General features: G+C 36.3%; 1 protein-coding gene across 1 annotated transcript in view; it reads left to right on the plus strand.

The window, feature by feature from the left end:
* The first annotated feature begins 415 nt into the window (after positions 1-415).
* The window catches only part of PPP3CB (protein phosphatase 3 catalytic subunit beta), a 58,968-nt gene continuing 31,398 nt past the window's right edge, over positions 416-27,985 (plus strand). The window contains exons 1-8 of the mRNA XM_007940613.2: positions 416-500; positions 13,473-13,673; positions 14,343-14,467; positions 22,558-22,669; positions 25,108-25,253; positions 25,518-25,657; positions 25,762-25,839; positions 25,945-26,039. Of these exons, the coding sequence (XP_007938804.1) occupies positions 416-500; positions 13,473-13,673; positions 14,343-14,467; positions 22,558-22,669; positions 25,108-25,253; positions 25,518-25,657; positions 25,762-25,839; positions 25,945-26,039 (982 nt within the window). The remainder of the gene's footprint in view (positions 501-13,472; positions 13,674-14,342; positions 14,468-22,557; positions 22,670-25,107; positions 25,254-25,517; positions 25,658-25,761; positions 25,840-25,944; positions 26,040-27,985) is intronic.

Genomic DNA, 27,985 nt, shown 5'->3' on the forward strand with positions numbered 1-27,985 from the left:
TCTGGTAGCTGAATACATTTGTTTCTCTGTCAGTAGAAGATTCTGAAGTTTGATTTTTCCCTATATTTTATTGAGAGCTCCTTGAGAGCCGGCGTCCTGTTTCCTTGAGCTCATTTACAATAGCAACCACACACACTACCCACCCTCTCCGGAATCCTTTATTGAGCATGCACAGAATTTTAATCTGATCCCTTGGCCTCGTCCTGTTTCTCTCCTAACCTCAGTAATTTTGCGCAAGTCCCTAGAGCCTGTCCCGCCCCCGCCCCCGCACGCGCGGTGCATGCTGGTCTCAGCCCCTGTGTAGGGAAAGGGGGTCCGCCATGTTCCCCGGCGGCGCCGCCGCTTGGCTCTGGTAGCCGCCGCCCCCGCCCCCTACCCCGCCCGGCCCAGCGCCTAGCCGAGTCCCGGGCTCAGCATGGCTGCCCCGGAGCCGGCACGGGCTGCACCGCCCCCACCCCCGCTCCCGCCGCCCCCTCCCGGGGCTGACCGCGTCGTCAAAGGTGAGAGGTGGACGAAGCCCTGGGGGCCTGGCCTGAGGAGCTCTGTGTGAGGGCGGGCGGGAGACTGTCCCTTCGGGAGCGGGCCCGGAAGGGCGGGAGAGTGACTGGCTGTCTCTCTTGGGGAGTGGCCCCTGGGCGGGCCCCTGCTGGGCTGAGTCGGTGGCGGCGGCTCTGCAGTCTCCCGTTTGCCTTCAGGCCGGATAAGAGGTTTAGTTAGCTCTCGGGGTTTCCTAGCTGAAGAGGTGAGGCTGCTAGCCGCAGTCAGCCCTTTTCCTTTCCCACTCTGCCTGTCAAAGCGGCCCAGGGCCCAATTAGCTTCCTGCTCCGCGACAGCTGCACGCCAGGCTTGCGTGGACGGATGGAGGGGCTCGGAGACCTTCACCCATGCCGGCCCGGGCGATGAGCAGTCAGAAATCTTTGCGGCTTTGGCCCACGCCTGTTCCCCAGTGACAGCGGTCCGTCCTATCCGCGCCTAGTTAGCTCCATCCACAGGGGTTCGCGCTCGGCCCTCGGGTGCCTCCCTGCGCGGAAATTGGGGAACCGTATGGGATTGGACAAGGTGAATGGCCGAGGGAGGATTTGGGAGCCCAGGCGTTAAGTGCAGAGTAGGAGAAAAACCAGTATAAAAAGAAGGGGAAAAGGGGGAGAAAAAAAAAAGGCCTCATGGATAGGGAGAAGTATTTACTTAGAAAATCGTCAGTGTTGTTTGATTAAAAGGGGGTTGCTTCTCTCCAAACACACATAGACACAGGAGCTCTCCCCTAGAAGAAGTTAAATGTTACCTTTGTTTCTCGGTTGAGGCCGAATTTATGGATATTTATCAACGCAGGTCAACAACTTAGTTTTAAGTAGAGAAATGGAAGGCTAATTGAGAGTTTAAAGTTTCCGAGCTCTGTGGAAGAATGCACCAACTTCAGAATTGCTATGGAGGCGAAAAACAAAATTTGAAATGGTTTTTCTTTACCATACAGTTTTGTCAATAAATTGAAATGTTAAAATTCTTTTAGAATAAAGTTTTCTTTATTGTGGTTTTACATTTATTTTTAAAAGATTGGCACTCCTTTCATTTGTGGCTGTTTTTTCTTTTTATGTAGTTTCTCAAATATACAGTGACACAATATTTAAACACTTTTAGCCTAGGTTTTGAAATCTGACCAGCTATGTTTCCATTAAAATATTTAAAAACAAAAACTTTTTCCCTTGTGTTTTTTCTTTCCAGTTTTCAATTTGAGCCTCCTTTGGCTCGTTAAAGAGTAAAACTGACTCGTACCAGGCTTATGTGGATTATTTAAAAAGTTAGTATATCCAGTTGGCTCAGGCATTAGAATGAGCTGAATAAAGAGTTAATGGAATACTTATTCTGAGAAGTCTTTTTAAAAAGAGGATAGAAAAAGACAGTAGTTCAGACACTCATCCTATCACGAAATCCTGCAGTTTTGTGGGGATGGGAACAGGTGACATGGATAGCTTTTTCATTGTCTGACTTTATTTCTGTGTCCTATTTCATTTCCCTGGGCACTGCTAGATGGCCCAGCCTGTCACATTCCTGAACAATGAGTTTATGCTTTCCTTATGCTTGTGAATTTTCTTATCCCATATTGTATATATGGTAATATTTTCCCTCTGCTACTACCTAAATGTAGTAAAAATAAGATTTCAAGCATAAGGCTGATTGCTTAAGGGTGAGTTGTGAATCCAAGACATAGTCATATTTTCAGTTTATTGTATGGAATAAAAGCCATTTGATTTAGATAAGTAGGAAAGGAGTTTATTGGTATAAAAATTAAAGTTAAATAAAGCCCATGGATATCATATACACTTAGTTGTATCATCTTCATGGAGACAACTTTTCTTTATGGAATTTGTTAACCAGTTGGAATGCTTGATATGGATCACTTGTTTAGAAATGGTGTATAACAGACTAGCATGCAATGCTTGTGGAATTTCAACTCTAGTTTCCACTGTAGCCACTAAGAAATTGACTTTTCATACTGATACAGAAATTCACTTGTATGTTTCATCCTCAGGCTTCTCTTTTGTCTTCCGTATACAGTAATTACGCTATAAAATATTAGATGACAGACAACAGTGACAGTCTGAAGATATAAGACCATTGTGGTAGGGGCATATTTTCAACTTAAGTTTAACTTATTCAAATCCAGATTCTTTTAAGTCCAGGATGTGGTGCTGGTTTCACATCTGTGTCATTTTGTAATAGTAATGTAATGGATGCCATTGTTGGCATTGAACACAAGTAGTCTCTTGGCCCCTGGTACTTTTTCCTTATTGTTGTCTCAAAATTGTATGCTCTTAAGCTTCAAGTCAAAAATTTTTATGGGGACATAAATTTTGAAGGGGATATAGATCTTTCTGTTTAATATTAAATGTCTGAAATTTACTATGTGGAGAAGTTTGGGAGCTTTAATACTCTACTGTGTGACTCACAGAGAAATGTGATGAGCTCTTCATGAAATTAATGATAGTTCTATAACACTGATTTATGGATGATTAGATTTGCTTATAATTAAAGCAAAATCGGTTCTGCTGGGTCAGGTCAAATTTTTTCTCTATTTGAAAGTTAAGGTAGTGCGAACGATATAGGTGAGATAGTATGCCCTCTTAATAACTTTTCCTATTATTTTTTCTAGTCTTTAGGTAAGATAAGAAATTAGAAATAAGAAAATGGAAGCAAAGAAAAACAACTATTTATTCACATGTACATTACTGCCACATCAACAAAATCAGCATGGGTAATTGAACCAAAAAAACTGGATTTAAGAAGCCCTGGTGACGCGGTGGATAAAGTGCTCGGCTGCTAACTGGAAGTCAGCAGTTAGAACCATCAGTGGCTTCCTCCATGGGAGAAAGATGTGGCAGTTTGCTTCTGTAAAGATTACAGCCTTTCTCCTCTGTCCTATAGGGTCACTATGAGTCTGAATCAACTCGATCGTGGTGGGTTTGAATTGTCTGGGTACTTTCTTTTTTCTCCACCACATACTTTTAAAACATGCATTCTGCTGTATAGACAAGATACCAAGTTTGTAAAGCAGGATTGTCCCTCTGAAACGATCAAATCTGTTTGAGTCATGATATAAAAATTCACCGTTATCACCTAGAGGGTGTTGTCTGTGTTCTGGTTATGTATGTTTAAGGACTTAGAGTGTGACTAATTTCTTTTCCATTCAATTTTTTTTTTTTAAATTTCCCAGATCAGTTATATTTATCTTGTCTCTTAAATTAGACTCTTACAATGGACCAAAGTGCTGAAATGTATGTTTCAATTTTTAAAGTATCTTAAAAAAAATTTTAAGTATTTTTTGATGAATTTTTGATAGAGAGCCTTATGGTTCATTTAGGTTCTTTTGCCAGCCTCTCTGCTTATAAATATGAGGTCATTTGGCTACAGTGTTTTCCAGTGCCCTTAGCTTTATTAAGGTTGTTTTTATTTTCATTACAGATTTTCAGATGGCTCACATAGATCTTTCAGAGGTCACAGCTACTTCAGTGTTTCTTGCTGGCTCTATTTTATTATATTTTAAAGCAGCTTTAATTTTAATTTTTTTTAACACGGTCTGTTTTGTAGACTTAGCTATCTAAAAAGATAGCTTTTGAAAATGATTTTTTCTTTCCACCCTCATTAAAATGTTATCATTACTAAAATAAATATTCAGTACCATGTGTCCTAGAGAAAGTAAAGGAACAGAGACTATAATGTGTGTGTGTGTATGAGAGAGAACATGGGTAACAAGTCATCTTAGAAGGAAAATGCCAAGGAGGAAAAATACAGCTGCTCAATAGTGAGGCAAAAACTTCAGGTTCCAGAGCTATTGAATGAATTGGCAAGAGATGTAAGGAAAAGTTTGATGAAAAGAACCTTGGTTTATTAAAGTGTGTTTTAGAACCAATCATGTGACTTCATTTCACTATAAAAATGTTTATATAACACATTAAATAAGCTGAAGCTAATTGGGCATCCTTGTATGGCATGTAGGGTTTTTTTTTGAACATCAAAGTAATCAGGTAACATGTTTATTAAATGCCTGCTGTATGCTAAAAACTGTAGGGAGATAACAGAAGTATACAAGAAAAGATACAATCTTGGTCCTTGAGGAAATAACTACTCATGAAAAATTAATAATACGTCATAAGGATGGGAGTGATTAATAATTGCCAGATAAGTGGCAGAGCCAGTGAGTTGTCTGGATTCAAAATAAGAAGTGATGAATCTGGGCTGGGAGGAGTTTGTACCCAAGGAAAGAAATTTTGAAGGATGGATAAGATTGAAATAGGCAGAAGATTGAGACCATTTATTTGTGCAGCATTTATTGAGTGTCTCTTCTCTATCAGACATTGCGCTAGGCATTGGGGTTACAGAATTGAGTAAGACATGTATTAAATAAGACATACTCTTGGAGTGCTGGCAATCTACTGAGGGAGACATATTATTGTAAATGAATAATGAGGTAGCTACAAAGTACTACTGGAGTTATAGAGAACAAGTTGACTATCCTACTGGAAAGAAAGCATCACTGAGAGGATAATGTTTTGAGACAGATTTGAAGGATCTGTAGAATTTCTCCAGAAAGAAAGTCTTGGGTAGAGAAAACATTTTCTGGTAGAGAAAATGCTATGGAGTTTGAAAACATGAAATGTGTAGTAGTAGTAGTGTACAAAGTGCTTGGCAAGGAGTGGCAGGAGATGAAGTTGGAAAGGATCTTTTGTAGGACAAGTTGAGGAGCTAGAATTTAAACTAGCAAGCTGTGGATGATTAAGAACATGAGCTCTGGAGGCAGGCTGCTTGGGTTTGAATTCTAACTCTACCAGTTAATAACTCTGTCACTTTGGACAAGATACTTAATATCCCCAAGGCTCAATTTTTTCATCTGTAAAATGGAATTAATAAAGCATTATCATCATGAGGTTTTTATGAGGATTAATGGAGATGGTCCATGTAAAGTATGTACCACAGTGCCTGACCCGACACATGATAAGTGCTCAACCATTGGTAGCCATCATCATTTTTATTATTGAAAGTTTGAAGGTAGAAGAGTGACCCAGTATCTTGGTTTTTGAAAGCTAATTCTGGAAGTATTACATAGAACAATTAGAAGGGAGAAGCTTGAAGCAGGGTGTCTAGAAGGTTAATGGAGTGGTTCAAGTGAGAGGTGACCAAGACATGAATTAAAGAAGGGAAGGAGAGAAACTAGATATGACACAGATTGTAGATCTACCCAAAGTAATATTGGATAGATATACTAGAATGGTGAATGGGTGTAGGAAACAGAATAGCAAAGCTTTTTTAGGAAACACTAATCGGCTAATTTTGTTTTAGCAATTGATTGAGTTGGGCAGTTGTAGCTGGAGGCAGAGCTTGGAATAATATGTGAAAGATTGGAAAGGGTTAAAATGTAAAGAACTTTGAAAATAAGATTGAGGTTTTATTTCATAGGCTTTAAGAAACCACCCAGAATTTTTAGGTGGTGTTAATCTAGTTGTTCTGTGTACAATTAAGGGAGAAAAAGAGTAGAGATTAGACTGTTCTGGTAAACAATGTGATAAAAACTTGAACTGGCATTGAAGTAATGGAGATACAAGAAAAGAGGATTTGAAGAATCAAAGGAGTTGGTGCCCATACTGAGAGCAAGGACTGTCTTTGAGAGCAATCAAAATTTTAAGTGTGAGTAAAAGAGAAATGTTGACTATAACTAAAAATAAGGTGGATGGGGAATCAGTTTTGAGGAAAAGATACTGTGATCAAATAACTACCACCGCTTAAGAGACCCAAGGAATATCTTGAAATTTAAAGGATGTGACCAATTCGTGCTTCTACTCCTGGCAAGTGAATGAGTTACAACAGTTTTCATAATGTGGAGCCTTTTGATGACCCTCCAGTTATCATTGAGTTGTCACTGTATTGATAGAAGCCAGATAGTACTGGAGCAATTGTCTGAAGACTTCAATTTCAACCATGATTCTACCCCATAATAGTTGAAATTAACATCTCTAAATCTTTGTGAAATGGAGATAAAACCTGTCCTACCAAACTCACAGGGTATCCTTGAGAATCAGATAGGATGATGTCTGAAAATCCTTTGTAAATTATAAATAAAACACTGTAAATAAATTGTCATACTACCCAAATTTGTGTCAAGATACACAAATATTTTAAAACTGTAACTGTTGTCATTTAATTCAATAAACATTTATTCATACCTATATTCTAATCAGGAGTTCTGGTGATGTAGTGGTTAAAGTGCTCTGCTGCTAGTCAAAACATTGGCAGGTTGAACCCACCAACCATTCCATGGGAGAAAGATGTGGCAGTCTGCTTCTATAAAGATTTACAGCTTTGGAATCCCTGTGAATTTTATGAGGCAGTTCCACTGTGTCCTATAGGATTGCTGTGAGTCAGAATTGACTTGATGACAGTGAGTTTGGTTTTGGCTTTGGATTCTCATCACTAGATATACAGAAATGAAAGCACAGCCCCTCCCTTCAAGGAGCTAATAAGGTGATGAGACAGACATTTTCATTGCAACTGGTAAATGCTGTGTTACAGGTGTGTGTCATATGCTAGGCTGTGGAACCACAAAGGAGAGGCGCCATTAACCTAAGCCGGGAAAGTGAGGAAAAGTTTTCAAGAAAAGAATATCTGAAATGTGGTTTAAACACAAGGAAAAGTTAATTTAGAAGACAACAAATGGGGAGAATGTTGTTGTTATATGCTGTCGAGTCCGACCCCACTCATAGTGACCCCTCCTTGCGTTTCCGAGGCAGTATCTCTACGAAAGTAGATTGCCCCATCTTCCTTCTGAGGAGTGGCTGGTGGGTTTGAACTGCCAGCCTTCTGGTTAGCAGTCAAGTGCCTTAGGCACTATGCTACCAGAGCTGTTGTGGAGCACGGGCAAAATTGAACTGCAATAATTTTGAGGGAAAAAAAATCAACTCTATTCAGTGGCTCTGGTGTCCAAAAGGAAATTCAGTGGCTCTGGTGTCCAAAAGGACAAAATAGATCAGCAAGTTATGTAGGACCTATTGGCTATGTAGGAGCTCTGGTAGCATAGTGGCTAAGGCACTTGACTGCTAACCAGAAGGCTGGCAGTTCAAACCCACCAGCCACTCCTCGGAAGGAAGGTTGGGCAATCCTACTTCCGTAGTGATACTGCCTTGGAAACCCAAGGAGGGGTCGCTATGAGTTGGGTCCGACTCGACGGCACATAACAACAACAACATTGGCTATGTAGGACAAGGGGGAGGGAGATGTCTAGGATCATTCCAGATTAATTTGATAAATGTATCAGTAATGGTTTAGAGGGAAAGCCATGCATTCCATGAGAGAGAGATCTATGAAATACCCAAGTGGAGATATTTGATAGTTGAATATGGATATGGAGTATAAGGGCAAGATCTGGACTAAAGTGATATATTTGTGAGCCTTCAAAATATATAGATACTATGTAAAGCTGTGGATATGAATAAGATCACTAATTCAGGGTGGTGTGAGAAGAGGGCCAGTGACAGAACCATGGGTCACACTAACATTTAAGAACCAGGAAAAGGACTAGAGTTCATGAAATAGACCAAGCAAGTGTGACCAGAGTAGTGAGAGGAAAACTAGGTGAGTGAGTTTAGGAACTCAGGAGAAAGTTACAAGGCAGAGGAATGAGAATAGACACCAGATAAATGTGGATTGAGGAAAATGGATAAAAGGTGAGAAAATGAAGATAACCATTGTGTGGATTCATTTGTCGAAGTGTGTAATTGGCAGAAACTACAGGGTAAGAATTATTTTGCCTGTTTTAAGGCTGCAGAGATTGAAGCTTCTTTCTTGCTCAAAGGAAAGACCCAATAGAGAATGTTGTTACGTACCTTCGAGTAGGACCTGACTCATAGTGACCCCTCCTTGGGTTTCTGAGGCAGTATCACTATGGAAGTAGATTGCCCAACCTTCCTTCCGAGACGTGGCTGGTGGGTTTGAACCGCCAGCCTTCTGGTTAGCAGTCAAGTGCCTTAGGCACTACGATACCAGAGAAACAGAATAGAGGTAGAAAAAAAACGGGACAGGGATTTGTGGAGTGGAGGATGGTTGAAGTAAATAAAAGAGGTAGGAAGATAAGGGATTCAGAAATGTTTAGTATTTGATGAAAAGAATACCTCTTCAGTGAGATAGAATAATAAAGATGAATACTGGTATAGATGTGGATAGAGAAGGACAAGAAAGTGAAGCTTTGGTCTGAAGGCCTTGATGTTCTCTGAAATTGGATGCAGCATTGATTACTGATTAAGAGATAGATGAAAGGCTCAAGGAGGATAAGACTGTTTGAAATCTCCATTGAGGAGAATGGGAAAGGACACAGATTAGAATGTGTAGTGGAATTACCAGAAAGTGCCAAGGGCCAGCAAAAGTTGGTGTATTTTGACGATTTTATATTTAGCACCCAAGTTTAGATGCTGATTCCTCAAAAAATTGGGGTTTTGCCTAGCAGAAAGAGTAGAAAGATAACAAGACAAGTTAGGATGTTGTTATAAAAGTGGATGGATGGAAGAATAACTTCAGAAGTGTAGGAAGTAATGGTAGCTGGAAGGGAGTAAGAAGAAGGACCTGTTCAAGGTCTTCTAAAATAGAAGAACAAATATAAAAGGGAGTTAAATTGGAAGGATAGGAAGTTTGGTCAGGAAGTGAGAGATTGGAGTTCAGGATTTCAAAGGTCCAGCAGTAACTGGCCAAGGCTGTGAGGAGTTGGAGTGGAGTAGAATTCTAGCCTCTCAGTTCTTATGTTTTGGCTAGGTCATCCACATGGGCATTGATGATGGTGTGATTTAGAAGGCTTGTGAGCCAGGAACCTGAGTTTAGGATGAATATGAGAAATGGCCAGCCCTTTAGTAAATAGCACAGACAAGGTAAAATAGCTTGAAGGCATGAACTTCAAAGGAGGAAACATTTTTTTCCTCAATGGAGTGATAAGGTAGAAATAGTTATGGAGAGCTAAAAGAAGGGTGAAGCCTACTGTGCTGAGAGGAAAAAATGGGTGTGGAGGAAGTGGTGTCTTTCAGGGAAGATAAGTTTTAATTAAGATAGTGAGATGATAGCGTTCTGTGAAGAGCCAGATCAGGATGGGAATTCTGGAGGGCTCAATGAAAAAATTGAGAGAAGGGACAGTCAGAGGATGGCATGGTGAGATTAAGAAATACAGAGCAAAATTCAGAGGTATAGATAACAGGAAGGACTTTATTTTGGATAGTTGTCAAGGATGGCAATGAAATTAATTGACATCAGGCTTGTCAATGATACTTTGAAGTGAAGTTGTTCAGCTGGCATAGGATACACCCTAGCTGGTGTTGAAGACCTTTGCTTAGAGTTGGGGTACATAGTTAATATCTCAAATCTCTACTTTGTTTTCCCTCAATCCCTGATCAGTCTGTGTCCCTGGTTTATTTTTCCTACTTCCTAAATACAAACTTACTTTTCAGGCCTTGTTTTTTAGCCACCATACGTTAAATGTGAGTGAAAATACTATGTGAATGTTACTACTATACAGATACACCCTTCATGCCAAAATTTGGGTAAAAAGAAAATTTCCACACAACAGTTTGATAAAAATTAATATATTACTAAATCAAGTTTTCTAGTTTTTGTAATTTGAGCGCTCTTGGCATGATTTTGTAGCTCTTCATGTTGTCCCATCTAATCATTCATTATTCGTCCCTTTGGTTTTGGCCATGTACATGGTTCTGGCTTTTCTTTATCATGAATATAGAAGAGCAGGACAAATAGTCTGAAAAGAGAGGGAAAAAAGAGGAAACAACTGTGAAAGCAGGAATAAAAAAATTAACCCTTTAAAGGTCCAAAAATTCAATAAAAATGCTTTAAAATGTTTTAGAAGTTGTAAGACAAAGTGTTTGAAAATACTAATTTTTGATGGAGTAACAACCCCCTGCTGACCAATTTAATTTAGGCCAAATTCTATTTAATTACCTTACTTTTGCCTGGATAAATCACCTGTTGTAGCTCCTTTCTCTAGCTGCCAAACAGTGATTCATGCCTTTTTTTCTTGTTTTCTTGTTCATTGATAGACCAAAATGTATTCTTTTCAACTCAATATTCTCTACTTTGTGAAGTTACTACAACATTGATCCTCTATAGTTTTCACCTATTTTTACCCATGCATGTCTCATCCCTCAGCGTGTACCCATTTCTTAAAGGTATGCCAGCTGATTTTGAGTTAAAAAAGAAGTAGAAAAATGATGGTGGAATATTTTGGAGAAGGATAGCAATAATGATGGCACCGCATGAAAAATGTCATCAATGTCTTTGAGCTGTAAATGTGGAAGCTGTTATGTGGGCAAATGTCTTGTGCATGTTTTCACCAGAATAAAAGTAAAATAATAATCTTTTAAAAATGAAGAAAAACATGGATTTATAGATAACCAACTCACAGGCATGGGGGCAGTTTATACTTTTTTTTTTTTTTTTAATGTGAATAAAGACATTCTGGCTCTCAGTAGGTGAAGAATCAATACCTTAGAGTGACTAGAGGTGGAGTATTCCAGAGTGCACATAAACAGTACCACTTGTGTCTGGCTGAATTAGGGGAGGAGGGGAGAGTCTCAAGGTGGGTTTTTAAGAAGTTTTGTGTGTTGAACAGAATTCGGCCATTAGTGGAATTATGTTGTTGATTGTTAGGAATTATGTATGATCTAGAATGCAGTGTCCTAAATCAAACAGTATCTCTTCGTGGAGTAGAGTGATAAAAAGATGCTTTTGGTTGATGAGAAAAATCATATGATCCTGTCTTGGTCTCAGAAATTTGTATTTAAGAGATATTTAATACACACACCCACACAACTCCCCCCCAAAAAAGAGATATTTAATACACACACCCACACAACTCCCCTCAAAAAAGAGATATTAACCTTTTTATTTTTTTAATGTCTCCAAAGCACCATTTGGCTTATTTGTTAAATTTTGTGTTTTTAAACACTTGGTTTACTGATAAGTGGGCAAGTTGGGTTTATAGAATATATAATGGTTTGTTTAATCTTTGGGGAAAAACATTTTAACTGAGATTTTCATTTTGTTAGAATATAGGCATTCTGTATTTGGGGGAGCAGAATGTATTTTAATCCTTTGTTCTAGATACAGTAAAAAGTTATGGGATAAATGTATTTAAATGAGGGAAAATAAGCAAGTTCAAGATTTGTTTTACTAAGTATCAAAAAAAAAGAAAAGGATTGGTGATTTCAAGGTTTTTTAAGAAATACTAGCCTTAGTTCTTATTTTATTTCTAAAGGATTGCGTTCCTCTTATATGTATATTTTTTCCTAGTATGAGAATATGGTTATTTATTATTCTTTCTTAGATAATTGATATAATTCTAACCCAGCTTTCTTTTTTTAATTACTTTGTTTAAGTTGAAATGTGAAAGAGCAATTGATCATATATATTTACAGGCTTCTGTGTAATAAGTGGTAATTACAATGATGACCCTTACACAACAAGAAAATGCTATATACTGTACACTCAAACAGTGAGTTGTTTTTCTAAAACAATTTATTTTGTTTCAGAAAAGAGGGAATTACCTTACATTTGATTCTATACAGATTCTTCCTGTAAATTTCTCTCTACTTTATTTTAAAAAACATTGTACTATTTGAAAAGAGCCAAGGCTGATTTTAAAATTCATAAAGTCACTTGTTGCAGTCAGTAAAAAAGGAATCAAATTAACAGATACTTAATAATTTTTCGTAAGTATAGGATCTCAAAATTGTGCTAGATAATACTGAATACAGGCCTTTTTCATTCCATTCAACAAATATCACTTAAACTTAGTATAGTTAGCGATCAGTTTACAGAAAGTATAAATATACACTAAAAATATACCAAAAAACAAATCTTTTGCCATCAAGTTGATTTCAACTCATGGTGACCCATGTGTGTTAGTGTAGAACTGCACCCCACAGGGTTTTCAATATCTGTGGTTTTATGGAAGTAGATCTCCACACCTTTTCTTCTTGGCACCACTGGGTGGATTCAAACCACCAACCTTTTGGTTAGTAACTGAGCACAAACCATGTGTGCCACCCAGAGACCTTAAGTATATGCTACAGGAGTAGAAAGGTCAACCACTTTAGTAGTTTAACAGATGGGAATTTGTGGCTGGGAATAAATTTAAAGTAATAGGATAGTGTTTTCTACAAATTAAAAAAGTACTGTATATCAAGCAACGCAGATGTAAGTGAAGATGGTTTGCTTTCAGAAGGTGTTTTAGATGACTCAAAAAGTGGCTCCAGTGGTAAAGAATACTGATGTCAAATATATGCATAAAGATTCTGAATAAAAGTGTTTTATGCAACAAAAAAAGTAGGAAAACAGTATTTCTGAATTATTATTATTTATAAATACTATTTTAAGTCCATTGTGTGACTAATTTTAATTTCATAAGTAAGCATCTGGCAATTTCATCTCTATCACTAAAACTTTATTTGTAAGTTGACCAGAAAAGACTGGTTTTTTTTGTGTTATTAGGAGCATAGTGAATTACCTTACATGTGAGATCTTTTTCTATTCAAGCTGATGCCGTATTAAATTGTATTTATTTTACTGAATTTAAGGTGAAGTGTATAACACATTTTCAGAGTTCTGCCAAAAAATGTCTTAGCTTAAAGAAAAAACTCAGTTATCTGGAAGTAACTTTTAATTTTATGAGACAATTCATTTCTTTAATAATTCCCAACAAAGAGCATGGTATTATATACAGATTAATATAAAGTAGTATAATATTACTCTTTTAGAAAAAAAAAAACTCTTTAAAAAATTAACACCTTGTGTGTTGGATAGCTCCTCTACCCAACAAATTGCCAAGAAAAAGAAAAGTCCTACTTTAAAATTTTTATTAATCTAGATCCATTGATTAATTTTTAATGTTGCTATGTCAGTAGTGATTGATCTTTTATTAATTACAAAAATTTCAGCTGTCCCTTTCCCCCCAACACATCGCTTGACATCTGAAGAAGTATTTGATATGGATGGGCTACCCAGGGTTGATGTTCTGAAGAACCATTTAGTAAAAGAAGGTCGGGTAGATGAAGAAATTGCACTTAGAATTATCAATGAGGGTGCTGCCATCCTTCGGAGAGAAAAAACCATGATAGAAGTAGAAGCTCCAATTACAGGTACACTTATTTATGTTTTGGATGTAATTTTTATAACATGATTTAGTTGCCTGGATATAAAACGTTTTCCTCTTCCATCATATCTTAGGCTAAATTAGTATTAATCTGCATATTATCTTGAATTTTTAAATGATTTTCTGTAATTTTGTAGTTTTTACCTCTTTTCAGTGAACAAATATCCTAAATATTCTGAGTGCAGAAGTTAGTCTAGCTTTTGTGAAAGTTTCATCAATTGTGTTGGCCATCCTTCAACTTAGTGTAACCAATACTTACTTACTTTGCTTTCGGTCACTAAGGGCAAATACCTCAATGTCATTTAAAATACCAGAGGTGATCATTTAGTGGTCAGCAGAAAGTATTGAGTTAGAAGATTTTACTGCCACCATTATAATTTTGTCATCCTGAAATTTAAACATATCCTTGGCTCCCTAAAGAGGAGCTTTGTAAATTTAGATGAAAAATTTATCACTGACCACAAATTTTGGTATTTCTGTTATATCTTGAACACATGAACAGTTGCCTACACATCATTCCTATCATAACTTTTCATAGACCACTTCTCTCACAGATATTTTTGATAGGATTTACACTATAGTACAGAAATTAGAATTTAATTGAAATTTGTCATTTCAGAGTTTTTTTTCATATCTAATAATCTTCTTATTTCAGTGTGTGGTGACATCCATGGCCAATTTTTTGATCTGATGAAACTTTTTGAAGTGGGAGGATCACCTGCTAATGCACGCTACCTTTTTCTTGGTGATTATGTGGACAGAGGTTATTTTAGTATAGAGGTAATAATCATATACTGTCATTTGATCTGCTTTAAAGTGTTAACATACATGATTTCCATTAATGCCTAGTAAAATTAGATCTTTAAAGTACCTGTGTTGGGTTCTTTTTAAAAGCTCTCTATATTTTGATTTCATTTGCTTGCTTACTTTTTTAAGCCACTGTTTATTTTTCTTCTGTATTTCAAATCATTCAATTATTTGTATTCTGTTTATTTTAATTTTATAATTATAATTGCCACTTTTCCCAGGGGAAATCATGAGTAGACTGAAAGAGGTCTTTATTGCCTTGTTATCTTGTGATTTTGAGGGGCTAGTGCTAATCTTTCCTCTTAGAACATTAACTCATGTGAAAAAAAGATAAATTCCTTCAGATTAAGTAAAGCGTATTATTATGCTTTTATTGTTTAGGCCCTAATATTTCTTTCTCCCCTTTTGTAGCTGTTAAGCCCCAAGCATGTTGTGTAGAACTTTATGTATTACTCATAGTGTTCATTTGTTTTAAAAAACTTAAGAGGCATTTAAAATGACCTGTTGATCATCACTGAACAATAGATAGTACTGTCTGATCCTCTTTTTTTTCTAATCATATAAATATAATGCAGATATACAGCAATCTGTATTTTGTAATATATGCATTTCTAAAAATGAAAGTACAACTGTACTATATTGTTTTGTAACTTGCATTTTTCATACATCCTAGTAACTGTGAATGTTTTTTCAAGTGTGTAAATGTAAAGCTACAACATCATTTTTAATAGGTGCATTGTATTCCACCAAATAAATGAAACATAGTTAATTTAATCATATCCTTATTGTTACCAAGCATATAGTAACCACAGTGCACAGTAAAAGTAAACAATTCTGACAGATCCACAAACCTAGTGGTCTGTTTTAACATATCTCTTTTAGAAACTGGATAGATTAGTCAGAAAGTGAGTAAAATTGCATAAGATTTTAAGACAATTAAGAAATTTAAGATAATAGAGATATATGGCTAATTCTGTGGGTGAATAGAAAATTTATACTCAACAATTAGAGATTAAGCATCTTTTCCAAACACATAAAGAGTATTTATTAAATAAGGCCATCTACACAGAAATGTGGAAGACCCTGTCTCTTGCCTACCCAATTCAGTGTTCTTCATGTTTGCCAATTAATGGGACCTGGTTTTGCGTTGATCTCTATTAAGGAATAATAACTCCAATCCCAGGGAGTGAATATTGATTGACTCAAACAAGACATTTTCAAATGTTGTGTTGTTGGTATATAGGAATGCAAATGATTATATTATATCAATCCAACAGTTATGTTACAGATACTCTTGAGTTTTCTGTGTGAACACTCATACGATCTACAGATGATTGTTCTGTTTCTTCCTTTTCAATTCTTAGGCATATTATTTCTTTTTCTTCCTGGTGCACAAGCTAAGACTTACAATACTTAGATGAATCCATACATCGATTGCAACAGTTTCCTTATTCATAATTTTTAAGGGAAAGATACTACTAATGTGTCAGTAGGATAAATGTTTACAGCAGATATTGAGTGGATTTCCTTCATTAGAAAAGGAAGTTTCTTTGTGTTCTTAGTTTGTTATGAATTTTTATGTTTCGTAAATGGTTTTCAAATGTTAACACTTCTTTTCCTTGCATCTATTGAAGTAATCATAAGTCTTTCTCCTTTCATCTACTGTTAGGTAATTACATAAACATAAACCATTTTAGTATTCCCAGGATAAATCTAGCTTGGCTAGCATACATTTGCTGTGTATATATTATTTTATATTTATATATAATATATGTGTATATATACATACATGTGGGAGCTCTGGTGGCGTAGTGCCTAGGCATTTGACTGCTAACCAGAAGGCTGGTGGTTTAAATCTACCAGCCACTCCTTGGAAGGAAGATTGGGCAATCTGCTTCCATAGTGATACTGCCTCAGAAACCCAGGGAGGGGTCGCTATGAGTCAGATCTGACTCGACAGCAGTGAGTTTTTTTTATACATACATGTACGTAACTCATAACATAAACACTATTACTAATAAATTTTTCAGGATTTTAAAATCTGTGTTCATAATTGAGATCAACCTATATTTTTTTTTCTTGCATACTTTCTTTGTTTGGCTTTTATCTTAAAGTCTTGTTGTGGTTGCTGTTGTGTTCCGTCAAGTTGATTCCAACTTTTAGCATTCCTGTTGGACAGAGTAGAATTGCCCCAATAGGTTTTTGTGGCCTGTGGTTTTTATGAAAGCAGATCGCCAAGTCTTTTTTCCTGTGGAGTCATCAATGGATTAGAACTGCTGACTTTCTGTTAGTACCCAAGCACTTAATGATTGCACCACCAGAGCTCCTAAAGTCTTATTGTTATTGTTAGGTACTATTGAGCCCTCTCCGACTCAGAGCAACCCTGTGTACAACAGAATGAAACATTGCCTGGTTCTGTGCCATCTTCACAATCCTTGCTATGCTCAAGCCCATCATTACAGCCACTGTGTCAATTCACATTGTTGAGGTCTTCCCCTTTTTCACTGACCCTCTGTCTACCAAGCGTGATACCTTTCTTCAGGGAATGGTCCCTTCTGACAACACAACCAAAGTAGATGAAATGACGTCTGGCCATTCTCGTTTCCAAGGAGCATTCCGGCTGCAATTCTTCAGGACAGATTTGTTTGTTCTTCTTGGCAGTCTATGATATTTTCAGTATTCTTTGCCAACACTGCAACTCAGAGGCATCAGTTCTTCTTCAGTCTTCTTTATTCATTGTCCAGCTTTCACATGCATGTGAGCCAGTTGAAAATGCCATGGTTTGGGTTAGCTGCACCTTAGTCTTCAGAGTGACATCTTTGCTTTTTAACACCTCAAAGAGAACTTTTGTAGCAGATTTACCTCGTGCAATATGACACCTTATTAGACTCATAAAATATCATAATATCCAAATGATTGCTAAGTTTGTATACATAGTCTATCAGACCCAGAGAGACATTTGTGAAAATCTTGTAAAATTTTCCTTCCAATTTTGTCAATTTTTGTTTTATATATTTTAATGCTATGTTATTAGATGCCTGCTGTTGTTGTTATTAGGTGCCATCGAGTTGCCTTTGACTCCTAGCGACTCTGTGTACAATAGAATGAAACATTGCCGGGTCCTGTGCCAGCCTCACAATCCTTGCTATACCTGAGCCCATTGTTGCAGCCACTGTGTTAATCCATTTCCTTGAGGGCCTTCCACTTTTTCGTCGACCCTCCACTTTACCAAGCATGATATCCTTCTCCAGGGAATGGTCCCTCTGACAACATGACCAAAGTAGGTGAGATGAAGTCTGGCCATTCTTGTTTCCAGGGAGCATTCTTGCTGCACTTCTTCCAGGACAGATTTGTTAGTTCTTCTGGTGGTCCATAGTACTTTCAAGTATTCTTTGTCAATACCACAACTCAAAGGCATCAACTCTGGTCTTCCTAATTCGTTGTCCAGCTTTCACATGCGTATGAGGCAATTGAAAATACCATGGCTTGGGTTAGGCTTATCTTAGTTTTCAAAGAGACATCTTTGCTCTTCACACTTTAAAGAGGTCTTTTGCAGCAGATTTGCCCAGTGTAATACGTCGTCTGATTTCTTGACTGCTGCTTCCATTGGTGTTAATTGTGGAACCATGCAACATGAAGTCTTTGACAACTTCAATCTCTTCTCTGTTTATTGTGATGCAGCTTATTGGTCCACTTGTGAGGATTTTCATTTTCTTTATGTTGAGGTGTAATCCATATGGAAGACTCTAGTCTTTAATCTTCATCAGTAAGTACTTCAAATGATCTTCACTTTCAGCAAGCAAAGTTGTGTTGTCTGCATATTAAAAAAACCAAAACCAAACTCACTGCCCTCGAGTCAGATCGCGCTGGTGGGTTTGAACCGCCAGCCTTCTGTTTAACAGCCAAATGCCTTAGGCACTACCCCGCCAGAGCTCCTTATTTGCATAGTGCAGGTTGTTAATGAGTCTTCCTCCAGTCCTGATGTCACACTCTTCTTTAATGTAAGTCCAGCTTCTCGGATTATTTGCTCAGCATACAGATTAAATAAGTATGATGAAAGGATACAATCCTGACACACCCCCTTCCTGATTTTAAACCATGCAGTATTTGTATCCCCTTGTTCTGTTTGAATGACAGCCTCCTGATCTATGTGTAGGTTCCTCATGAGTACAATTAAGTGTTCTGGAGTTCCCAGTCTTCCTAGTGTTATCCATAATTTATTATGATCCACACAATCGAATGCATTTGCATAGTCAGCGAAACAAGTAAACATCTTTCTGGTATTCTTTGCTTTCAGCCAAGATTCATCTGACATTAGCAATGGTGTCCCTTGTTCCATGTCCTCTTCTGAATCCAACTTGCATTTCTGGAGTTCCGTGTCAACTGCTGCAACTGTTTTTGAATTATCTTCAGCAAGATTTTACTTGCATGTGATAGTAATGATATTGCTTGATAATTCCACATTCAGTGGGATCACCTTTCTTTGGAATGAGTACAGATATGGATCTCTTCCAGTCAGTTGGCCAGGTAGCTGTCTTCCAATTTCTTTGGCATAGACGAGTGAGTGCCTCCAGCACTGTTTGTTGAAACATCTCAGTGGGTATTTCCTCAGTTCCTGGAGCCTTGTTTTTCACCAGTTCCTTCAGTGCAGCTTCGACTTCTTCCTTCAGTGCTATCGGTTCTTGATCATATGACACCTCCTGAAATAGATGAACATTGACCAGTTATTTTTGGTACAGACTCTGTATATTCCTTCCATCTGCTTTTGATGTTTCCTCTGTCATTCAGTATTTTGCCCATAGAATCTTTCGGCATTGCAACTCAAGGCTTGAATTTTTTCTTCACTTCTTTCAGCTTGAGAAATGTGGAATGTGTTCTTCCTTTTTGGTTTTCTAACTCCAGGTCTTTGCACATTTCATTATAATAATTGACTTTGTCTTCTCGAGTTGCTCTTTGAAATCTTCTGTTCAGCTCTTTTATCTTGTCACTTCTTGCATTTGTTTTAGCTACTGTCTATTCAAGAGCAAGTTTCAGAGTTTCTTCTGGCACCCATTTTGGTCTTTTCTTCTTTTCCTGTCTTTTTAATGACCTTTTGCTTCATGGATGATGTTCTTCTTCTTTTTTTTTATTTTAAGGTGGATGATATTATTATTATTATTATTTAATTGTGATTTGGGTAAAGCTTTACACAGCAAATTCACTTTCCATACAGCAGTTCACATATACTTTGTCTCATGTCATTGACTATAGTTTACCACAATGCAACAGTTCCCCTCCCACTTCCTCCCCATAGTTACCTCTTTCCAGTGTCCATCCCTCCATACACTCTTGCCCCCTGAGCTGTCTCCCTGTGCATAAGCAGCCCTTCTTTCTCCCATGATTGTTCTCTCCAAGGCATGTATCTACTTGAGGTAAATGTTCAACTCACATGCCTGTATTTTGTTTGGCTGGAAACCACAGGTGTGGGTTCAATTCCAGACCTGAAGGGCAGCTAGGGGCCATAGTCTCAGTGTTTCCACCAGGCTCTATCGGACCAGCAAACCTGGTCCCCAATGGATGATATTCTTGATGTCATCCCACAGTTCCTCTGGTTTTCAGGCATTGGTGTTTAGTGCATCAAATCTATTCTTTAGATGGTCTATGAATTCAGGAGGGATCTCATCAAGGTCATATTTTGGCTCTCGTGGACTTGATTTAATTGTCTTCAGCTTCAACTTGAATGTGCATATGAGCAGTTAATGGTCTGTTCCACAGTCAGCTCCTAGCCTTGTTTTGGCTGAAGGTACTGAGGTCCTCCATTGCCTCTTTCCACAGATGTAGTCAGTCTGATTTCTGTGTACTCCATCAGGTGAAGCCCACATGTACAACTGCTGTTTAGGTTGTTGAACAAAGGTATTTGCAATGAATAAGTCATTAATCTCGCAAAATTCTATCATGCGATCTCCAGTGTCATTTCTATCTCCAAGACCATATTTTCCAACTACCGGTGATTCTTTGTTTCCAACTTTTGCATTCCAGTCACCAGTAATAATCAACACATCTTGATTGCATGTTTGGTCAATTTCAGACTGCAGAAGTTGGTAAAAATCCTCAATTTCCTCTTCTTTGGCTTTGGTGGTTGGTGTGTTAAACCACCGTCTAACAGTTGTTCAATGCCTACAAGGTTAAAATTGTTACCTAATTACCTTTCTGTTAAAATATATGTTTCATGGTCATGAAGTAGCTACTTTAATCCCTCGTAGTGTTTTTTTTGTATTAAAGGTTATATTGTTTGAAAAAAAAAAGTCCTTATTATTAGAAACTTAAGTTGTTCCCAGTTTTTTCCTTTATAAATAATACCACAGTGAACCCTGTTATTCATATATCTTTGCATACTTGCCCAGATTCCAAAGGTTGTACTTTTGGATCAAAGTTCTACCAATAGATACTTTTTATAAATCTGTGTTGAGCATTTAATGTGTGCCAAACATGTTTTAAGCACTTAACACATAGATTAATTCTTACCACAAGACTGTAATGCTTTTATACCAATTTATGTATGAGAAAACTGAGGTTTAATCAGGTTATGTAACTTGCACAAAGTCACATTCTTAATGAGTGGTTCAGCAGGCAGTCTAATCCAAACTGTGTACTCTTAACCGTCTTTGTCTATAAATATTGAAGCCTTACCTGGTGGATTTTCGTGGAGGTTACTGCTCTTAATACCTCCTTCTCCAGTGTTTTCAACATAGCTTCCTTTCTGGGGTGTGCTAGAATTTATTGGGGAAATTAGTTTAGGGCTGTATCTGTACTGCTTCCATGAGGATTTTATTATAGTTCTTCCCATTCATTGTCTCATGATCAGCCCCCTCAGTCTTTCTTGAGTTATATCAAGGTTTCAAGAAAACCAGGAAAATTTGACAAACAGTTTTTAAGAAGTTTAGTCAGTAACTAAATATGTTTTTGTGTATTGAAGCATTGTTTATTATATTGAAGCATTATGTAGCTGACTCATTTAATGCAATTTGTTATTAAAGGAGAATATGAAATCAAAATAAACAGAACAGGTTGAATTTATTAAGTTATTTATTTATTTTTTTACCTCTTGTGAACTAAATGAGGGTGTGAATAGTTACACATTTCAGTGTATCTTTATTTCTTCATATTATATATGAATATAATGTTCAGTGTACTTGTTAAAAATAAAGTTTCTTCTTTTTATATTTGGTTATATAAACCATGTGTGTTTCCAAACAAAATAGTCTTCCTTTCTTTCTTTTTTTAAGTAAGAAAATAAAAAGTAAGTCTGTTGCTTATGTTATATCCATTTAGAGCAAAGCATCTGTTAGCATAAATTAAACTGTTCTACTGGTTTTAAATATTCTTTTTTTTATTTTAAAAACAGCATTTTCTTCAAATCACTTTAGATAATAGGCATCTACCTTATATAAGGCAACATTTATAACTGTGGCAGTTAACAAAACAAACATAAAACATGGACCATTACCTTCATTAGATAGCAAGATACAGTGCTTAAGATGAGAGGTATAGAATCCTGACTTTGTTAGGTGTTTTGTGATTTTTAATGAGTTACTTAATTGCTCTTTGTTCCAATTTCCTGATTTTGTAAAATAGAGACAGTGCTACATACTTCATAGGATTGTTTGAGGAATAAATGAGGGGAATTATGTAGTGTTTGACACACTGAAAATAGTCAGTGTTAGCTGTTATTTTTAACATATATATTTTTTATTAATATAGCTAAGGATGATATATCAATCTTGTAATTGTTTTTATAATCTGCAATTTGTGTATCTAAAATAATTAAATAGATTATTTAGTTAATTCATTTAATAAATATGTATTGCTCTTCTATTTGCTAGGTACTTTTTTAGTAGTGGAGAAACAGAAGTGAATAATATGACAAAAGTCTCTGATTTCATGGAGTTTATACGTTAATACAGGACAGAGAATAAAGAGTAAAGGACATGGTAAAAGTAATAGGATTAGAGGAAGAAGAGCAAAGATCAAACACATTCAACAGAAATACAAGATAAATTCACTGAAAACATTTTCTTTTGCAGTGTGTCTTATATTTATGGGTCCTGAAGATTCTATACCCAAGCACATTATTTCTTCTGAGAGGCAACCATGAATGCAGACACCTTACTGAATATTTTACCTTTAAGCAGGAATGTGAGTACTTCCAGGAGAAATATATTTCACTTCCTTGGTATTTTTTTGGACTGATGTGGGTAGTAAGAGTTATGGAGACTTTACGGTGCAATATCTAAGAACAGATACATATTTTTTAATTTTTATTGTGATTTGGGTGAAAATTTATAGAGCAAATTCATTTTCCCATACAGCAGTTCATATACACTGTCTCATGACATGGACTGCGATTTCTCACAATGCAACAGCTCCCCTCCCACTTCTCTCCATAGTTACTTTTTCCCTGTGTCCTTCCCTCCATGCACTCCTGCTCTCCCCCAGCTGTCTCCCTGTGCATGCATAGCCCTTCTATTCTCCTATGATTGATTTCTCCAAGAAGTATATCTGCCTGATATAAGTGTTCAGCTCATATGCCTATCTTTTGTTTGGCTGAAAGCCATGGGAATGGGTTCAGTTCTAGACCTCAAGGGCAGCTAAAGGCCATAGTCTCATTGGTTCCATCAGGCTCTATCAGCAAACCTGGTCCCTTTTCTTTTTTTGTAATGATTTTGAGTTTTGTTCCACGTTTTAAGAACAGATTTTTGTGTCCAGAAATACAAAGATTTGAGGAAAATCATCAAGAACTCTTTAGTGCTTAATGGCATTTAATTCAGAAGTTTTCATTATAATATGAAATATAGCTATTGAGTTTGATTTTTATAGATGTACTTGGAACAGTTTTGAGTTTTGTAGATAGTTCTAATGTTAAAATTATTTTTCGTAACAGAAGACTCAAAACCAAAAGAAAAAAGTGATTTTTGTTTTTGCATTGGAGATTTTTGTTCCGCTATCTTGAGACATTCTCATGAAGATTCTTAACAATTATTTATCCTCCTCATTGCTGATAATTTCAGACTTGGCTATTCCAAAAAACCAAACCCATTGCCATCTAATTGATTCAGACTCATAGTGACTTTGTAGCGCAGAGTAGAATTGCCCCAGAAGGTAATCTTTATGGCAACAGAGTGCCGTATCTTTATCCTGTGAAGCAGCTGGTGAGTTCACACTGACCTTTCTGTTGGCAGTCGTGCACTGTAATCACCTACGTGGTTAACCTAATTTTTTCTTTAAATTATTATAGCCATGGTAATCTAATAGCTATAAGCACTTATCTGATACTTAACAGTGTTTGGCCTCTTTTCACACCTTACACGCATGTGCTTATTAAGTTAATATTCATGACTGAGTTAAGTCTTAGAATTTAAGTTCTCAAAGTAGAGATAATTTTAGAATTATTGAGACTCAAAACATAACTCAAAAGATCACATTGGTAGAGACTTGAAGTAAAAGGAGTAAAATGTTGTGATGGGTAATGGCAGAGATGCAACTCATGCCTTCCAAGTATCAGGTAGGTAACATAAATGAGTATAAGATGAGAAGACCTAGAAAATGTATGCTTCACCTAAAAGTAATAAAATTAAAATTTTTATTAAATCACAGTTCTGTCAGCAGACAACCAATTTAGAACCTTTGGTTATTGAATATAGATTTTCTCATATTTGAGTATAACAATATTAAAAAGAGAAATAGAAACTGAGCTCTTACTTTGCTGAGGTTGTTAATAAACCACCTATCAAAATCCCATCAAAAACATAAAATATTGAAGAATTTAAAGGTACAAAGAAGCAGAGAGGTATGTACATGATGTTTTCTTAAAAGTAAATGACAGTTTGATATGGTAATTTTGTTTTTCTTGTGTTCCTATATTGGCTTCCTGTTTCACTGCTCATTTTAAGCATTCAAAGTAAAAGAAAGAAACTCCTCAGTGCCTCCAACATATGAATATAATATTGTATTTATTTCTTTTAATTGGATAGACCTTAAATTTTGTTGTGTTAATGTAGTGATCTTGACTTTGATAGCAATAAAGTAGTCACTTGACTCTTAAAATTAGTAAGAATAGAAAATTAGTAACTATATTAACCTCAAGTTATAGCTCTGATTTCACCTTACTTGGCTTATAGTTGAGCTGTTTTTTATAAAGATTTGACTTTTTATTTTTAGCAATATTTTATAACTATCTGCTGTATTATCTATTGCATACCCAAAATCAATTTAGAGAGAGCAAACATTTTGTCTTCCTAAGACTGATAATATTGCTTACTTTTATTGATTCTTATAGGAGAAGGTACTTACCTGTTTTTTAGTTTCTATAAAGTAAAATTCACTTTTTGTGCTGTTCAGTTTTATGAGTTTGATAGATGCAGGTCCTTGTCTACTACAGTCATAATATAGAAAAGTTTTATCACTCCATAAATTCCTTCTTGCTGCCTTTTTATAGTCATCCCTTTACCCACTCTCACTTGTCTGTTTTCCATCTCTATAGTTTTCTTGCCTGGGTTTTAATAATCAACTTTATGGTTTCAGAATGATCAACTAGTATTGTAATTTTAAATTATTTAATTTTTCTTTTTTTCTAGGTAAAATTAAATATTCGGAAAGAGTCTATGAAGCTTGTATGGAAGCTTTTGATAGCCTGCCTCTTGCTGCACTTTTAAACCAACAGTTTCTTTGTGTTCATGGTGGACTTTCACCAGAAATACACACACTGGATGATATTAGGAGAGTGAGTATATATTTTAGTTCCAAGAATGATTCCTATTTATAGTACTTTATTGGGTAAAGAGTAGAAGCTTCAGACTTCTTTTCATTGCCCAAACTGGGTAATGATAAAATTTAGTAGATTGATATTTTAAGGAAATAGCTTTTAATTATTTAGAATAATGTGATAGACACAATATTCAAAGTTGGTACCACTTTCCCATGTCCATTTGCTCCTCACTTTTTGATGAGTTATTTCTGTTTTTTCTTTCTTTTCTTTCTTTCACAGTTAGATAGATTCAAAGAGCCACCTGCATTTGGGCCAATGTGTGACTTGCTATGGTCTGATCCCTCTGAAGATTTCGGAAATGAAAAATCACAGGAACATTTTAGTCACAATACAGTTCGAGGATGTTCTTATTTTTATAAGTAAGGAAAAATATCCAAGATTAATCACATTTTAGTTCTTAAAATAGCATATGCTTCATATAGGAAATCATTATTTTACTTAATTTACTGTTTTTCCCCTACAGCTATCCAGCAGTGTGTGAATTTTTGCAAAACAATAATTTGTTATCGATTATTAGAGCTCATGAAGCTCAAGATGCAGGGTAAGAGTTCTGTTTCCCTGACCCAAATTAACACCTTAAATACAAATCAAACTTAGTAACCATGATTGATGCTTTACGATGCATATTAAGCTATTTGTTTTGCAGCTATAGAATGTACAGAAAAAGTCAAACTACAGGGTTCCCTTCATTAATAACAATTTTTTCGGCACCTAATTACTTAGATGTCTACAATAATAAAGGTAAGATGTTGTTGATAAAAAAAAAATGTTAAGCAACTTAGCATATTAATTGACTTATTTTTTAAAAACTATAATAGAAAAGGGGCATTGTTTGATACTGTATCTTTCCAAGTCTTCTTATAAAAAGGTATAAGATGAAAGGGAGGGGAGAGAACAAGAGGTAAAATCCAAAATGTGAAGCTGAGTCATATGTAACCATTCCACAACTTGTCACTCACAAAAGCTGTTTTGTAAGAGAATGTTCTACATTAAGTACTTCAAGTAAAGCCAAACATGATTTTCTCAAACTTTCTTTTCTTAAATCATCTTTCCCCTTAAAATCAAAAGAATGATTTATTATTTGCATAAAGCTGTTGATGTTGTGACCATTTCATTTATTTGCACTGTCTAGTTGTTGAGTTTATCATGTCTCTTGTTTTATGTTCTCTGATCTAGGTTCTCTTTCTCTTTCCTATTCCCTTTCTCACCTCCAGAGTCTTGTTGCTGCCCCATGAAGATTTGTAGTTGAGCCTTCTTTGATTAATCTAATCTGACCTCCTTTCAGGGATACATTCTTCCCTTCTCTTCCTTTCTTTTTGCTGTTCTTCCTCCCTTTTTTCTTAAATCATTTTTTCTTTACCTTTTGCTCCAGTGGTTTCCATATCACCATCTTCCAAATTTGGTCTGTCTGTAGTAATTGGGTTTCATTTAACTTTGAACATAACTTACTTGAATGGTAATACCAAAGGATCTTAAATGTGTGCCAAGGAAATTGAAGATGAGATTGGGTATATTTACAGAGTTCACATTTTCAGAAGAGGAAATTAAGAAGCCAGCTCTTATTCTCTCTTGACATGTCTGGAATTCAGTTGATTGTGCCATAACTTCCAGGGTCAGATGGGAATGGATGTGCCAGGAAGAAAGAACAGAAGGTTAAATAAAGACTTTTCAAAGTACATTTAGAGAGATAATGAGGTCATTGCTAAATATAGGGCATGGTATAAGTTCAAAAGAGAGCAGAATAAGAGTTTTTTGGGTAATGGGAGGTTACAGTTAAAAGATTAAAACATTTGCCTTGAGATCAGACAATAGCAGGCTGGATAAAAACTTTTATGTCTTAAGAATTTATAGTACGTTAATTACCAAAACAGCTGCAGCAGTGAGGTACAATGAGTTGCTAATCGTGAGAAACTAGTATCAGTGCAGCTTTAGATTATGCTGGTGTGTACCTAATCTTTTAAATTATGTTTTGGTTTATGAAGTTTGAAATTTATATAAAGATCTCTAATTAAATGTGGCTTCATTTTTGAGGAGAAAGATGTCTAAAATCTGCTCCATGCTGAAGAACAGAGTCAAATACTACTATTTAGCTTTCTTTCAGTGCTCTAATTTTTCAACTGTGATGTCCCCTTGTTATTATTACAGGAGCTAGTTAGTGTTCAGGAGCTCTGGTAGTATAGTGTCTAAGGCACTTACTTGACTGCTAACTAGAAGGCTGTGGTTCCAACCCACCAGCCACCCCTCGGAAGGAAGGTTGGGCAATGTACTTCTGTAGAGATACTGCCTCGGAAACCCAAGGAGGGGTCGCTGTGAGTCAGTCTGACTCAACGGCACACAACCACCACCACCAGTTAGTGTTCAGTGCCCCATTGATTATTGCCTTACTGGTTGTCCTTTGTCAGAAAGTGAAGGAATCAGTTTTTTTATTCCTTAGAAAAGAAACTTAAGTCATTGAATCTGTCTTTTCAATTCAAATGTGTCTTGGTATTTCTGTGTCTGGATGTAAATAGTATTAATAATTTGGGTGATTACGTGGTATGAGTATGTTTGTAATGTTTCATTCCATTCTTAGGCAATTTTCTAGATTTTTTCTTCCCCCGCTAATTAAGATCTGAAAACTTGGTATCAGCCCAAGCCTATAGTTTCTGAGGTTCAATTTAAAATATTTTTATTTCACATGGAAAGAT

The sequence above is a fragment of the Orycteropus afer genome, unplaced genomic scaffold (genome assembly GCF_000298275.1).
Source record: "Orycteropus afer afer isolate SDZICR_OR568_19922 unplaced genomic scaffold, OryAfe1.0 scaffold00070, whole genome shotgun sequence".
NCBI classification, from domain to species: domain Eukaryota; kingdom Metazoa; phylum Chordata; class Mammalia; order Tubulidentata; family Orycteropodidae; genus Orycteropus; species Orycteropus afer.